Raw genomic sequence first — 18285 nt, 5'->3', positions numbered from 1 at the left:
ACAAACTTTTCTAAAGAAATAAAATTTGACAACATTTTCTATAGAAATAAATTTCTGACAAAATTTTCTGACGGAATACAATTTTAACAAAATTTTCTATAGAAATAAAATTTTTGACAACACTTTCTATAGAAATAAAATTTTGATAAATTTTTCTAAAGACATAAAATTTTAACAAAATTGTCTAAAGAAATAAAATTTCGGAAACTTTAATAAATCTGTCCGCTGTCAAACGAGCGGTTTAGAAATGATAGCAACCAATGTTGTTTGCAAAACATATCAGCCACCCTGTATATCCCAAAATACATATTTTTCTAATGGAAGATTTACTTTTATTTTTGCAAAAGTTACATCCATCCACTGTGCAACATTGGTTCTTTCAACAAAGTACTTAAATGTCAAAATTTCTCAACTACCTATTCGATAATTACCATAATCACAAGTTTCCTTAAATGGTGGGGCAATTTATGTCAAAAACATTTGGAAATTAAAACAAAAATATCAAAGAGCATTGTGATTTCGAAATGACAATCAATACGTATGTACAATAAATAATTCACCTACCAAATCAACTAAGTTGTCGCAACTAACCCTTTTTAGCAAACGCTGTGGTGCACTGAAGCCTCACTGAAGCATTGGGAAATCATTATAAAATCAAGTCTAGTTATAATTGGCCGCATACTTGGTAAAAGGGAAATGGTCACCCGGGACATGATATTGATATTGGAAAATAAATTTTGGGATTTTCCCACTCAATAATTTTTAATGTCTCCAAGTGCAGGAAGTAGATATTATAATACGTTGACCATTAAAATGTATAATGTCTACAGACCGGCGACACCCCTTTCAATCACAGACTAATTAAAACTGTCTCCATACACATCAAACAATTTCCCAATACTAGTCATATTAGGAATAAAATTTTCGAAAAAAATATTAAACAGGTGAATTCAGTTAAATCGATCAGTTGGGCCGAATTACATGTACTCTCTACACGAAAAAAGAGTAAAACATTTGATAAAACGAGAAATGAAAACAAGTATGTAAGGCAAAAAATTTCGGCCGGGCCGAATCTTAAACACCCTGTACTTGTAATGCATTGTCATATATAATATTACGGCCTTTGCTGTAGATACAAAATTGTGGAAATCCTTTTAATATAGGTGCTCGAGTAAATTTGGTTGATTAATTACGCTCACGCCTCTGCCATCGGCATGACTCACGCGTGCACACCTTTAATTAAGGTCTATCCATTTAACCCTCCGATGGGTAATAAAGTCCCTATGAACTTTTATTCATGCATAACTCAGTACTCCACCTGATCTCAATACACTCAAATAAAAAATCATAAATGGCGTTTCAAAAGATGACAACAACAAATGTCGTTCATGATCTGAAAACATATGGGTTACCACGTTTTAATCAGGCATGTACGATTTAACTTATAATGCTAAACGGGAGCTATGGGTACCTAGGTTCGAATCCTGCACCCGCTTGCTATACGAACCAAAAATAATCTACCAAAATTTGGAGAAAATTTTACCAAAGAAAATAAATATTTTGCAAAATTTTATTTCTGTAGAAAAGTTTGTCAAAATTTTATTTCTATAGAAAATTTTGTCAAAATTTTATTTCTTTAGTAAAGTTTGTATTTCTATAGAAATTTTTGTCAAAATTTTATTTCTATAGAAAATTTTGTAAAAATTTTATTTCTATAGAAAATTTTGTCAAAATGTTATTTCTATAGAAAATTTTATCAAAATGTTATTTCTATAGAAAATTTTGTCAACATTTTATTTCTATAGAAAATTTTGTCAAAATTTTTATTTCTATAGAAAATTTTGTCAAAATTTTATTTCTATAGACAATTTTGTCAAAATTTTATTTCTATAGAAAATTTTGTCAAAATTGTATTTCTATAGAAAATTTTGTCAAAATTTTATTTCTATAGAAAATTTTGTCAAAATTTTATTTCTATAGAAATTTTTGTCAACATTTTATTTCTATAGAACATTTTGTGAAATTTTATTTCTATGGAAACATTTGTCAACATTTTATTTCAGCAAAAATCTCTTGTCAAAATTTTATTTCTATAAAAAATTTTGTCAAAATTTTATTTCTATAGAAAATGTTGTCAAAATTTTATTTCAATAGAAAATGTTGTAAAAATTTTATTTTTTTTTTATTTTTTTAAACATTTTATTTCTATGGAAAATTTTGTAAAAATTTTATTTCTATAGAAAATTTTGTAAAAATTTTATTTCTATAGAAAATTTTGTAAAAATTTTATTTCTATAGAAAATCTAAATTTTTTTATAGAAAATTTTGTCAAATTTTATCAAAATTTTACTTTTATAGAAAATTTGGTTCGAATCCCGCACACACTTGTAATACGAATCAATCATAAAATACAAAAATTTTGAGACATTTTATAGAAACAAAATTTAGACAAAAAATTTATTTGTCAAAAATTTATTTCTATAGAAAATTTTGTCAAAATATGATTTCTATAGGAAATTCAGACAAAAGTTTTTTGTTTATAGGAACTTTAGGCAACTTTTCTTTCTATAGAAAATTTTGTCAAAATTTTATTTCTATAGAAAATTTTGTCAAAATTTTATTTGTATAGAAAATTTTGTCAAAATTTTATTTGTATAGAAAATTTTGTCAAAATTTTATTTGTATAGAAAATTTTGTCAAAATTTTATTTCTATAGAAAATTTTGTCAAAATTTTATTTCTAAGAAAATTTTTGTTAACATTTTATTTCTATAGAAAATTTTGTCAAAATTTTATTTCTATAAAAAATGTTGGCAACATTTTATTTCTATAGAAAATTTTGTAAAAATTTTATTTTATAGAAAATTTTGTAAAAATTTTTTTTTCTATAGAAAATTTTGTCAAAATTTTATTTTTATAGAAAATTTTGTTAAAATTGTATTTTTGTAAAACATTTTGTCCATTTTTTTATAGAAAATTTTGTCAAAATTTTATTTCTGTAGAAAATTTTGCCAAAATTTTATTTCTATAGAAAGTTTTGTCAAAATTTTATTTGTATAGAAAATTTTGTCAAAATTTTATTTCTATACAAATTTTGTCAAAATTTTATTTCTAAGAAAATTTTTTCAAAATTTTATTTCTATAGACATTGTTATTCATCTATGATATTCATGTAGATACTTCAAAGTGAAAAATGTTTGCTTAGTTAAAAGAAAAAAACTTTAAAATCAGTCTTAGTCCTAACCTATATATGAACCTTTTTTATCTTTAGTCCAAAGATTCAAAATTTCTGCTAATTTAGTATATTAAACCAAAAGTGGGTTTTTACATTAAGGAATGGTGAATATTCGTGTGTATGTGTGTGCGATGGGTGTGTAGTGGAGAGCATTTTCATCGTTTCTATTGGAAAATTATTTGCTTCCGCTATGAAGAAAAGCCTTAAGCAAATGTTATTATGTATGCAATTTATGTTTACAATTGAAATAAGAATGGGTCATCTAAGGCCCTCCGTTATATACATGAAGAGAATGATTTTCTAGAGAATTTAGAAACCAAATATAAAGTTTTCTTTTAATATGTTATGGGAAATTCGGCGGAACTTTTCTCGTAACAAGTGGGAGTTTTCGTGTAATTTACAAAAAGAAAAAAAGTAAACTAGAGAGAGAGATTCGGTTGATGTTTTTGGTAAGAAAATTGAGCAGCAAGTGACTATCCTCGAGCTTCCGGGCTTTTGCGAAAACGGCTACCACGTAGGACAAAGTAACAATAATAATCGTTCACATATTGGCAGACCACCGGCTGAAATTCAAGAAAAAGCTGTTGGTGCGTTTGTTTCCCACAGACACCAAGAGAAACATCTTTCTACGTCAATACTCGAAAGACAATTATTAACATATGGGCTACCGACACAATGGTCTAAATAGTCTAAGTGAGCCTGAATTAAATCTGGCTGCCCTTTTAACCTAAAGCTGAGTACTATGTTCAGTTCTCAAGCTGAAAACCAGCTTGGTTTCACGGTTACTTTTTTACATTAATTAAATTATAAATATAAAATGGTTCACAATCAATTCCTTAGATCTTTTCCATGCATTATTTCACAAGACTTTATAAAAATAGAATCGTCTTCATGTAGACTTTTGTACTTTTAATTTAATGTTTTGGTGAAAAATACGAACATAAAGGGTGATACGGTCAAAATTTGGTCAATATAAACTTGACGTATTTCTTTCAATTTTGCATTTAAAAACCCTGAACACCCCTCATTTTGAAGGTGTGTGTGTGTAGAATGTTGCTCCTATTTTGATTTTGGAATTCACTTTTCAGTTGTCAAAATGTCGTCCAAGCAAGTATCAAAATTTTGCTCGCGCATCTTGAAAATCCGAGCTACTCGCACGCAAAGCTGGCAAAATCGCTAAAAGTTGCCAAATCAACCGTTACAAATGTAATTAAAGTGTTTGGGGAACGTTTGTCGACAGCCAGGAAGTCTGGATCGGGGGGAAATCGAAAACCGGAAGCCGCTTAGACCAAAAAGAGAGTTGCCGGTAGTTTCAAGCGAAACCCTAACCTCTCTCTCCGAGATGCCGTAAATAAGCTGGGTGTATCGTCTACAACCGTGCACCGAGCCAAAAAACGAGCCGTACTATCGACTTACAAGAAGGTAGTGACTCCAAATCGCGATGATAAACAAAATACGACGGCCAAAGCGCGATCCCGGAGGCTGTACACGACGATGCTGACGAAGTTTGACTGCGTGGTAATGGACGACGAAACCTACGTCAAAGCCGACTACAAGCAGCTTCCGCGACAGGAGTTTTATACGGCAAAAGGAAGGGAAAGGTAGCAGATATTTTCAAGCACATAAAACTGTCAAAGTTCGCAAAGAAATATCTGGTTTGGCAAGCCATCTGTACCTGTGGCTTGAAAAGCAGCATTTTCATAGCTTCCGGGACTGTCAACCAAGAAATTTACGTGAAAGAGTGTTTGAATAAACGTCTGCTGCCTTTCCTGAAGAAACACGGTTGTTCCGTACTGTTTTGGCCGGATTTGGCATCTTGCCATTACGGTAAAAAGGCCATGGAGTGGTACGCCGCCAACAACGTGCAGGTGGTTCCCAAGGACAAGAACCCTCCCAACACGCCAGAGCTCCGCCCAATTGAGAAATACTGGGCTATTGTCAAGCGGAACCTAAAGAAGACCAAAAAAACTGCTAAGGACGAGCGCCATTCAAGGCAAACTGGCTTTCTGCGGCGAAGAAGGTGGACAAGATGGCTGTAAAAAATCTGATAGCAGGTGTCAAGCGTGAGGCCCGGCAATTCGGATTTGGAAAAGCGAAAGCCTAACTGAATATTTTTCCTGAATTTTATACTAATTGAACTTGAAAAAGAAATTTAATTTGGTTTTTTAAATAAACGATTTCACCGAGTTACACGCGTTTTCCCTTGACCAAATTTTAACCGTATCACCCTTTATGGGCGACCGAGCATGAACACATCCATAATCCTTTCAACTTTCTTTCATCCGAATGCTCAATTGATATTAACAGGATGGCTGATAAGTCTCCGGTCTGACACATAGATGGCGTCGCTAGTATTAAATACATATTATTTTTATATAGTACTAACCTTCAAATGATTCGTGTCAAAATTTGACGTCTATAAGTCAATTAGTTTGTGAGATAGAGCGTCTTTTGTGAAGCAACTTTTGTTATTGTGGAAAAAATGACAAGGAATTTCGTGTTTTGATAAAATACTGTTTTCTGAAGGGAACAAATACGGTGGAAGCAAAAATTTGGCTTGATAATGAGTTTCCGGACTCTGTCCCAGGGAAATGAACAATAATTGATTGGTATGTAAAATTCAAGCGTGGTGAAATGAGCACGGAGGACGGTGAACGCAGTGGACGCCCGAAAGAGTTGTTACCGACGAAAACATCAAAAAATCCACAAAATGATTTTGTATGACCGTAAAATGAAGTTGATCGAGATAGCAGAGGCCTTAAAGATATCTAAGGAACGTGTTGGTCATATCATTCATCAGTATTTGGATATGCGGAAGCTCTGTGCAAAATGGGTTCCGCGCGAGCTCACATTTGACCAAAAACAACAACGTGTCGATGATTCTGAGCGGTGTTTGCAGCTGTTAACTCGTAATACACCCGAGTTTTTCCATCGATATGTGACAATGGATAAAACATGGGTCCATCACTACACTCCTGAGTCCAATCGACAGTTGGCTGAGTGAACAGCGACCGGTGAACCGTCTCCGAAGCGTGGAAAGACTCAAAAGTCAGCTGGCAAAGTAATGGCCTCTGTTTTTTGGGATGCGCATGGAATAATTTTTATCGATTATCTTGAGAAGGGAAAAACCATCAACAGTGACTATTATATGGCGTTATTGGAGCGTTTAAAGGTCGAAATCGCGGCCCCATATAAAGAAGAAAAAAGTGTTGTTCCAACAAGACAACGCACCGTGCCACAAGTCATTGAGAACGATGGCAAAAATTCATGAATTGGTCTTCGAATTGCCACCCACCGTATTCTCCAGATCTGGCCCCCAGCGACCTTTTCTTGTTCTCAGACCTCAAAAGGATACTCGCAGGGAAAAATTTGGCTGCAATGAAGAGGTGATCGCCGAAACTGAGGCCTATTTTGAGGCAAACCCGAAGGAGTACTACCAAAATGGTATCAAAAAATTGGAAGGTCGTTATAATCGTTGTATCGCTCTTGAAGGGAACTATGTTGAATAATAAAAACGAACGAACGACAAAAAAATGTGTTTTTCTTTGTTAGACCGGGGACTTATCAGCCAATCTGTTATATCTATAGTCTCTTAAGTTGCATTTACCAATCCATTCGTATATTAGAAAAAATTTATAAGGAAATCCAGCGTGTTGATCTTCTTCAACCCAAAAACCAATCACAATACAAATGGCGACCGGAATACAATTGAAGAGAAGCCAAGAAGGTCATGCCAATCCATGAATGCTGAAAATGCAGTTGTTGAGCCGCATAGTCGTGGTGAAGAGTGATCCGTCTTCGGCGGCTGGCAAAAATGGTTATGTACCACTCAGAATTGACTGTTCTGCGTTGACCTAGTGGTACGATTACGACATCTGTTTGCGTCTAGTTTTTCCGAAAAAACAGGCGATATTTTGGTTGGGAGCCACCGTTGTGCAATGGTGTCCGCCTTGCATATACAGGGTTGAGGATTCAAACCGAATTTCGACAAAACACCAAAAAGTTTTCAAGCGGTAATGCTGATGGCATTTCCAGTAATGCTGATGACATTTCTGAGTGTTCCACTGTAATGTGGAACGCCGTTCGGAGTCGGCTATAAAAATGTGGTCCTTTGTTATTGAGCTTAACATAGAATTGGGTAGCACTCAGTGATAAGAGAGAAGTTCACCACTGTGGTATCACAATGGACTGAATAATCTAGATGAGCCTGAAATATCGGGCTGCTACTGTAGCTAACCTAACCTAATCACCGTGGTGCAATGGTTAGCATGCCCGCCTTGCATAAACAATGTCGTGTGTTCGATTCCTGCTACGACCGAACACCAAAAAGTTTTTCAGCGGTGGATTATCCCACCTCAGTAATGCTGGTGACATTTCTGAGGGTTTCAAAGCTTCTCTAAGTGGTTTCATTGGAATGTGGAACGCCGTTCGGACTCGGCTATAAAAAGGAAGTCCCTTGTCATTGAGCTTAACCTGAAATCGCTCAGTGATAAGGGAGAAGTTCACTACTGTGGTATCACAATGGATTGAATAGTCTAAGTGAGCCTGATACATCGGGCTGCCACCTAACCTAACCTAACCTAACCTTTGTTTGGGAGTGCTTCGAACAACTTTCGTTGGATTTGGTTCATCCTGAAACACCCATACAGTCGACTGCTGTTCACTTTCGGCTCATACGTTGTCATTGACGTGTTCGAAACACAGACATCGTATTTTTCGATCATTTCTTTCGACCAATCGAAAAGTGCCGATTGACCACCAGAACTCAAGGGCCGCCGATGGTAATGGGGTGGGCCGTAAAGAACGATGTTCCCTGTCCGCTGGAATTCATCGACCTTGGAGTCAAAATAAATGCCAAATACTATCTGGAGAATGCCATAAAAACGATATTGAAGCCCTGAGCAGACAAAAATTTTGGCCAGATATTTCACTCAGGATGAATAAACATCGAATGGCTTGAATAGGAAGTTCCATGCTTTTCATTTCTACCGGACAATGGCCACCAAATTGGCGAATGTCAATCTGTTTAACTTTTGCCCTTGGGGCATTTTCATAAGAAGAAGAGTAAGGTTGGCACTAAAAACTAGTAAAGAGTCGATCATCTCAAGACGGCGCTTCTCCGGGAATTGGCTAAAATACCGCATATCCACTTTCGTGCAGCGTGTGATGGCTTTCTCGGCCGGTTGAAGACCATAATTCGTGCAAATGTAGCAAATTCGAACAAATCTAAATTGATTCTTAGGTCGAAAACCTTTGCTGTTAGTACCTTCCACATTTAGTATCATAATTTATTATAGCTTACATTTTTATACCCTCCACCATAGGATGGGGGGTATATTAACTTTGTCATTCCGTTTGTAACACATCGAAATATTGCTCTAAGACCCCATAAAGTATATATATATTCTGGGTCGTGGTGAAATTCTGAGTCGATCTGAGCATGTCCGTCCGTCCGTCCGTCTGTTGAAATCACGCTAACTTCCGAACGAAACAAGCTATCGACTTGAAACTTGGCACAAGTAGTTGTTATTGATGTAGGTCGGATGGTATTGCAAATGGGCCATATCGGTCCACTTTTACGTATAGCCCCCATATAAACGGACCCCCAAATTTGGCTTGCGATAGCTCTAAGAGAAGCAAATTTCATCCGATCCGGCTGAAATTTGGTACATGGTGTTAGTATATGGTCTCTAACAACCATGCAAAAATTGGTCCTCATCGGTCAATTTTTATATATAGCCCCCATATAAACCGATCCCCCGATTTGGCTTGCGAGGCCTCTAAGAGAAGCAAATTTCATCAGATCCGGCTGAAATTTGGTACACGGTGTTAGTATATGGTCTCTAACAACCATGCAAAAATTGGTCCACATCGGTCCATAATTATATATAGCCCCCATATAAACCGATCACCAGATTTTACCTCCGGAGCTTCTTGGAAGACCAAAATTCATCTGATTCAGTTGAAATTTGGTACGTGGTGTTAATATATGGCCTCAAAAATTGGTCGGTATCGGTCCATAATTATATATAGGCCCCATATAAACCGATCCCCGGATTTGACCTCCAGAGCCCCTTGGAAGAGCAGAATTCTTCCCATTCGGTTGAAATTTGGTACGTGATGTTAGTATATGGTATCCAACAACCATGCGGGAATTGGTTCCTATCAGCCCATAATTATATATAGCTCCCATATAAACCGATCCCCAGATTTGACCTCCGGTGCCTTTTGGAGAAGCAAAATTCATCCGATCTGCTTGAAATTTGGTACGTGGTGATCGTATATGATATTTAACAACCATGCCAAAAGTGGTCCATATCAGTCCATAATCATATATAGCCCCATATAAACCGATCCCGAGATTTGGTTTTGGAGCCTCTTGGGGGAGCAAATATCATCCGAGTGAGTTGAAATTCGGTACATTGTGTTGGTATATGGCCGTTAATAACCATGCCTAACTACACCCTCAAAAATCAAAAATTGTTTCTGTAGCATATACCCCAAAAACATTTTGCTTCAAGCATATATATTTTCAGAATTGGTGCACACAAAAGATTGTTTGTATTGTTCAAACATATTATGTTTCACCTTAGAGCATACTCTGGTAGTAAAAAATTTTAATGAAATTATCTTTGTGTAGATATATTTTTAAGGCGCCACTTGGATACTTCCATTATTTTACTTGCAGCATTCTAGCATAGGTCTCTCTTTCTAAACACATATATGTTTATAGGATATTTCCAAATTAATATATGTTTGCATCTAAGCATATTATATTTACAAACATTTTATGTCCGAAACATAATATGTTCTAACATATTAACATATATGTCCCAAACATGTTATGCTAGTTTATGAACATTATATGCTTGCACTTAAAAATATTGTGTTAAAAAACTTGAGTTCCAAACATATAATTTTTACACCCAAACATATGAAAAACAGTCTTTTTCGTCCGTGTAGGTCCATATCGGTCTATAGTTATATATATCCCTCACATAAATCGGCCCCCAATCACACAAAAATTGGTCCACATCAAGTTCATAATTGTATATAGCCCCCATATAAGCGACCCCCCATATTTCAATTCTGGCTCTCTACGTACCGTGCAAAAAGTCCATATCGATTCGTAATTATTTGTAGACTTAACTATACATATCTTTTTTTGTCTAATATATACCACGTAGGGATTAACTCACAATTTAGAAAACGATGTTAAGAAGTTTTAAGATACCACAACCCAAGTAATTCGATTGTGTATGGCAGTCTTTCGTAGAAGTTTCTACGCAATCCATGGTTTAGGGTACATAAGATTCGGCCTGGCCGAACTTACGGCCGTATATAGTTGTTTGGTTTAAAATTTTTTAATTAACTGATAAATAAACTGATTCTAAAATTTGATTTTTGAACAATGAGATTAAAAAGAACTGAACACCTATACCGATTTACTTTCTTGCATTACATATATGCCACCGTGTATTTGTATGGTCATTAAAATGTATACCCCCATTTTTGCGAAGTACTTGGATTAAAGAAGATTTCATTAGTATGGGAGAAAGTTTCTTAAAAAAAATTTAAAAATAAAACAAAATATATTTCTTTGCTATAAATTAAATTTAATTTAGCATTTCATTTATTTTATATTTCATGAAAATGGTTTAAAGTTGTCCTTCTCTGGTCTGTCTTAATGCCTCAATAGATATTTAAATATCCTATCAGTTTTGTCCTCTTGGTTAATATTATGTCAATTTGTTATGGATATATTATGTCTGGATGGTCAATCCTGATAACTCCACCCATTTTAGTGAAGTTTGTAGCCTTAAGCTTTCCCAAGCAATTGTATTCAGTCTAAACAAGCCTAGCTGCATGTTCAGCTGATTATCTTTCCATTACATAGCCATGATTAGCTTTGGTAATATTTTTATAGCGAGTCTATAATTATTCCTTAACAGTCTGTCCCTTATAATTTCCATAGGCCTTTGAAAATTTTATTATAAGTTTATTTTATTTTTATGGTTGATATTTAAAAAAAAACTTTTATTTTATTTTTATATATGCTAAGCATTGTAAAGAAACCAAGAACACACACACACGCACACACATCTAAGATAATATTAATGCAGTTTGTTTCTTTTTATTTTGCAGGTCAATGTTCTCTTGCGAATGTTTTCTCTTGCTCTCTCTCACTCCATCTGTTGTGGGTGTGGAAGCAACAAGCAAATGAACAACAACAACATTATAAAATAATCATAAACAGAAAGCCTGAGATTTATTTGCATTTAATTTGATTTCAAATAAAAAGAGTACACACACACGTACTCTCATAAGCAAACATAGGCTATGAGAATCAATATCATTTGCATATAGCCGAATAAAGCCGATGTATTCCCCCCCCCAAAAAAAACATAACGTTTCCGCCGGATATAGAAATTCTGTTTTTGGGGAAACGAATGAAGACGAATAATTAAGACTTTAATAAAACAGAAACCAAATACAAAAGGTGTTTATGAATATAATTTTTGTGGCTGCAGCAGAGATTGCCACACAACAAGTGTATACCGCCAAAATCATAAAAAAATATTATTTTTTAGTGGTGTTCAAAGTAATTTAACATGAACTCTGCCTAGTTAACCAACGTATGCCTTCGCTTATGTTGAACTTAAAATTTGTTTATACGTTTGTTTTGATGTGTACAAGCAATTGAAAAGTACATCCGCCCAAAAACGGGTGTTATTGACCATTTAAAGGAAGTTCAAATTCCAGTATTCACATTGTCTGATTGGAGCTAAATAAAAATACGAAATCTATTCAAAATGTCTGTGGGTAAGTACAAATAGTTTGCTAATTTTTACTAGATGTAATGTTGTATACCATATATGATGTGAGAAATTTCTTTGAAGAAATATTTTACAATAGATTATTAGTTTATATTTTGGAATAAATAATGTGCAATTTTTAAATAAAAAAAGTTTCGAAACGTTACTCTTCTGGAATTGAAATCATAAATAAAACAAGTATATACGGCCGTACACGCAAAGAAAAAAAAAAACGTTTGGAAAACGTGTGCCGAAAACGTTTTTCTTTTGTTAGAGTTTTTTGAATTGCTTCGAAAATTTTAAACTTTTATCACCAAAAAAATTCGTTTGTTACAAAATTTTTATTTTTTCAATAAAAAAAGTTATTTTTGAAACAACAACAGAGTCCATTTCCTTTTTATCAAAAACTGTTCTTTTCAGACTTTAGGTCTTTAAAAGGACACATTTTACTGTTCAAAATTTAATATAGTACAATGTAATGTTGAACATTTTTTCGGAATCATCCGAACATATGTGAAATATATGTAAAAAAAAAAAAAACTTTGGTCGAAGCAGGGATCGAACCCACGACCCTTGGCATAAGATTCGGACATAGCAACCACTGCTCCACGGTGCCAAACTAAATGTTTGTTTCTGTTAAATAAACTTTGTTTATTCGGTTCGTGGGCGCCGCAAGCTATGCTATATAAATATAACTTATATGGGTAATTATCTATTGATGACCATAACAGGTACATAGCTCAGTGGTTAGTGGGTTGGCTTACAAAGTGCATAGTCCGCGGTTCGATTCTCCGTCCAGGCGACAGGTAAAAAAATTTTAAAAATTTATAAATTCGTATAATTTCTTCTACATTGTTGGTATTACAGGAAAAGGTGTTAAGAACTAAAAAAACTTGTGGATGTGAGAAAGATGTGAGGGAAAATGCAATTAGCAAGAAAAAATTTTTTTAGTTAGTCTTTATGAAATTGTTGTTACATCCTGGAAAAGAATAAATGTTTATCACAAAAAGTATATACTTTTCTTCCAAAAACACTTTCTTACAGCGAAAAGCAAATGAGAAAAGAACTTTGTTTGTCTAAAATTTCGTTTGGGAGGAAAGAATTATTTTTTTGCGTGTAAGTCTTATGTACCCTCCACCATGGATTGCGTAGAAACTTCTACTGAAGACTGTCATCCACAATCGAATTACTTTGCGGTAACACTTGCCTATGGCAAGGTATCTTAAAACTTCCTAACACCGTAATATATACCACATAGTCCATACGTGGTATATATTAAACTAAAAAAGGCCGATTAAATACGTATATAATTAAGTTTAAAGTTTCTATAGAAATAAAATTTTGACAACATTTTCTATAGAAGTAAAATTTGGAAAAAATTTTCTATAGAAATAAAATTTGGATAAAATTTTCTATAGAAATAAAATTCTGACAAAATTTTCTATAGAAAAAAATTTTGACAAAATTTTCTATAGAAATACAATTTTGACAAAATGTTCTATAGAAATAAAATTTTGACAAAATGTTCAATAGAAATAAAATTTTGACAAAATGTTCTATAGAAATAACATTTTGACAATGTTTTCTATAAAAATAAAATTTTGGTAGATTATTTTCGGCTCGAGTGGCAACCATGATTATCAACCGATAAGGACCAATTTTTGTGTGATTGGGGATCGCCTATATATAACTATAGACCGATATGGACCAATTTTTGCACGGTTGTGGGAGACCACATACTAACACCACGTACCAAATTTCAACCGAATCGGATGAATTTTGCTCATCCATGAGGCTGCGGAGGTCAAATCTGGGGATCGGTTTATATGGGGGCTATATATAATTATGAACCGATGTGGACCAATTTTTGCGTAGTTGTTAGAAACCATATACTTACACCATGTACAAATTTTAGCCGGATCGGATGAATTTTGCTCCTCTAAGAGGCTCCGGAGGTCAAATCTGGGGATCGGCTTATATGGGGGCTATATATAATTATGGACCGATGTGGACCAATTTTTGCATGGTTGTTAGAGACCATATACTAACACCATGTACCAAATTTCAGCCGGATCGGATGAAATTTGCTTCTCTTAGAGGCCTCGCAAGCCAAATAATTATGGACCGATATGGACCAATTTTTGCATGGTTAGGTTAGGTTAGGTGGCAGCCCGATGTATCAGGCTCACTTAGACTATTCAGTGAATTGTGATACCACAGTGGTGAACTTCTCTCTTATCACTGAGTGCTGCCGGATTCCATGTTAAGCTCAATGACAAGGGACCTCCTTTTTATAGCCGAGTCCGAACGACGTTCCACATTCCAGTGAAACCACTTAGAGAAGCTATGAAACGCTCAGAAATGTCACCAGCATTACTGAGGTAGGATAATCCACCGCTGAAAAACTTTTGGTGTTCGGTCGAAGCAGAAATCGAACTCACGACCTTGCGTATGCAAGGCGGGCATGCTAACCATTGCACCACGGTGGCTCCCATCGAGTATAGAGTGGATTGATAATCCGGACTAGTTTTCTATTCCTCGTCTAGTTCGGGGTTCCCCTATAGTCTACTTGTTCTCCATTGAATCGCTGTTCGACAGTCATAGTAATACACAAAAAAAATTTCCAAATTTTCTCTGAAAATCTAATCCGCATTCTTTGGATCAATTCCATCTGATGATGGTATGTATATAAATCATTGAAAATTTGTTCCAATATTTGAGTTATGTCAATTGTATTGTTTTTCTTATATTGTTCGATTGGTTAATGACCCCATCATGCTTCATGCATCTGGTCGGAATATGTGTACTTGTAATCTTTACATTTTGTTTACATTCTAATATTGAATCATAAACAAATCAAACAACGAAATTATCAATGAATACAAATGACAACTATGAATGAATTATGTTCATGTGTTTATATGCTCACTTATGAGTACATAGATAATAGAGTGGGTCAGTGTAATATTCGAATACCAATCAATTGAATTTTCATACGCGATCTGAACTTGCTATAGGAACAAATAATATTAAAGTATTTTAAAGATCTGATCTATCTTTACACCGAATTACTTTACGAAATGGATCCCCATTATGAATACTAGGAGACCCAAATTTGAAAAACGCCCCTTGCAATTAATAAACTTTTAGTAATTAACAAAATCAATCTTTATGATATTTGAGACAAAAAATCTATTAATTGATTTTGTTTTATCTCAAATATCAGACCAAAAGTTGATTAATGGACTTTCGTCCAGAAATGCGGTAATGAAGAAATGACAAACGACTTTCATTGTTTCAAAATGTGACAAACAACAAGTGTATACGAATCTTATGTACCCTAAACCATGGATTGCGTAGAAACATCTACGAAAGACTGTCATCCACAATCGAATTACTTGGGTTGTGGTATCTTAAAACTTCTTAACATCGTTTTCTAAATTGTGAGTTAGTCCATACGTGGTATATATTAGACAAAAAAGTTATGTATAGTTAAGTCTACACATAATTACGAATCGATATGGACTTTTTGCACGGTACGTAGAGAGCCAGAATTGAAATATGGGGGTCGCTTATATGGGGGCTATATACAATTATGAACTTGATATGGTCCACTTTTTGTGTGATTGGAAATCGATTTATCTGAGGGATATATATATAACTATAGACCGATATGGACCTAGTTAGGCATGGTTGTTAACGACCATATACTAGCACAATGTACCAAATTTCAACTCACTCGGATGAAATTTGCTCCTCCTAGAGGCTCCAAAACCAAATCTTGGGATCGGTTTATATGGGGTTATATATGATTATGGACTGATATGTACCACTTTTGGCATGGTTGTTAAATATCATATACGATCACCACGTACCAAATTTCAAGCAGATCGGATGAATTTTGTTTCTCCAAAAGGCACCGGAGGTCAAATCTGGGGATCGGTTTATATGGGGCCTATATATAATTATGGACCGATTTCGACCAATTTTTGCATGGGAGTTTGAGGCCATATATTAACACCACGTACCAAATTTCAACCGAATCAGATGAATTTTGGTCTTCCAAGAGGCTCCGGAGGTCAAATCTGGTGATCGGTTTATATGGAGGCTATATATAATTATGGACCGATGTGGACCAATTTTTGCATGGTTGTTAGAGACCATGTACCAAATTTCAGCCGGATCGGATGAAATTTGCTTCTCTTAGAGGCCTCGCAAGCCAAATCGGGGGATCGGTGTATATGGGGGCTATATATAATTATGGACCGATGTGGACCAATTTTTGCATGGTTGTTAGATACCATATACTAACACCATGTACCAAATTTCAGCCGGATCGGATGAAATTTGCTTCTCTTAGACGCCTCGCAAGCCAAATCGGGGGATCGGTTTATATGGGGCTATATATAATTATGGACCGATGTGGACCAATTTTTGCATGGTTGTTAGAGACCATGTACCAAATTTCAGCCGGATCGGATGAAATTTGCTTCTCTTAGAGGCCTCGCAAGCCAAATCGGGGGATCGGTTTATATGGGGGCTATATATAATTATGGACCGATGTGGACCAATTTTTGCATGGTTGTTAGAGACCATATACTAACACCATGTACCAAATTTCAGCCGGATCGGATGAAATTCGCTTCTCTTAGAGCAATCGCAAGCCAAATCGGGGGATCGGTTTATATGGGGGCTATATATAATTATGGACCGATATGGACCAATTTTTGCATGGTTGTTAGAGACCATATACTAACACCATGTACCAAATTTCAGCCGGATCGGATGAAATTTGCTTCACTTAGAGCAATCGCAAGCCAAATTTGGGGGTCCGTTTATATGGGGGCTATACGTAAAAGTGGACCGATATGGCCCATTTGCAATACCATCCGACCTACATCAATTATAACTACTTGTGCCAAGTTTCAAGTCGATAGCTTTTTTCGTTCGGAAGTTAGCGTGATTTCAACAGACGGACGGGCGGACGGACATGCTCAGATCGACTCAGAATTTCACCACGACCCAGAATATATATACTTTATGGGGTCTAAGAGCAATATTTCGATGTGTTACAAACGGAATGGCAAAGTTAATATACCCCCATCCTATGGTGGAGGGTATAATAATCTTATTAAGTAGGTTTGATTAAGGGTACGCTATAGTTGGTTATTCTTAAAATTCCTACTTATTTGCTTGTTTAATTTGAAATGCAATAATTGGTTTGTAATTATTACCCATCCTACTAAAGTCTTCGAAATTGTTGCTTTCATTCATAATCACCCATATTTTCATTCACTGATGCTGCTTATGCTGCTTATTTGAAAGAATAAAAAATGACATTTAAATAAAAACGAATCGAAATGATGACGTTCAAAGGGGAACGGATAAAAGACGACATCATTTTAATTGCTTCAATTCCCATAAATACATTACGAATATCGTCGGCAAAAGAAGACTTAATTCACTTTCTTTTGATGGTGGGATTAAACCGAAATCTTATAAAGAACTGAAACATTGTATAATAATCGAGACGCAGTGTCTTTACTACAAATATCAATTGAAGTTCAATGACATTTAAGAAAATCGTAGAATCATTAACTTCTTCCTATGGTACCATACCGTGAATTACTAGGGGCATTTTATTCGCGGAGATGTGTTGACAGCGAAATAATAACCTAATGGCAATAAGCATAATATGTCAATAATATTGGAAGTATAAGTTAGGAATGACAGAATTGGCAAAAGATGACATAGTTCAGGATATATGTCTCTATGCCACAGAAAAAAATTTCACGAAATTTTTTCCAATTAAAATTTTAATTGAGTTTTAAAAAATATTCAATTAAAAATTTAATTGATTCAACAAATTTTTTAATTGAAACAAAAATCAATCACAAAAATTAATAGTATCAATTAATTTTTTAATTGGATCAATTAATTTTTTAATTGACATTCAATTAAGTTTTTAATTGACATTCAATTAAGTTTTTAATTGATACTATCATTTCTGTGATTGAAGTCATTTCAATTAAAAAATTAATTGGATCAATTAATTTCGTGATTGAACCAGAAAAAAGTTTGTGTGTGTGTCATTTGCCTGGAGTGTCACCAATATACAACATCATGTTGCTATAATTTCAAAATAGCTCATATGACATCAGTCAGATTTATTCGAGAGACAGCTAATTTTATTGTTAGTCAGCTTACAAAAGCATTTTGATCTCTTGAATTCAGA

The 18285-nt window shown here is 34.5% G+C and overlaps 1 protein-coding gene across 1 annotated transcript in view; it reads left to right on the top strand.

The window, feature by feature from the left end:
• stumps (DBB domain-containing protein stumps) overlaps nt 1-18285 on the top strand; it is a 269256-nt gene that overhangs the window by 60363 nt on the left and 190608 nt on the right. The window contains exon 2 of the mRNA XM_075292690.1: nt 11380-12057. Coding sequence (XP_075148805.1) covers nt 12048-12057 — 10 coding nt within the window. The 5' untranslated portion in view covers nt 11380-12047. The remainder of the gene's footprint in view (nt 1-11379; nt 12058-18285) is intronic.

Source organism: Haematobia irritans, chromosome 1 (assembly GCF_050003625.1).
Source record: "Haematobia irritans isolate KBUSLIRL chromosome 1, ASM5000362v1, whole genome shotgun sequence".
NCBI classification, from domain to species: Eukaryota; Metazoa; Arthropoda; class Insecta; order Diptera; family Muscidae; genus Haematobia; species Haematobia irritans.
The sequence above is the reverse complement of the archived record's forward strand: the minus strand, read 5'-3'. Positions and strand labels throughout refer to the sequence as shown.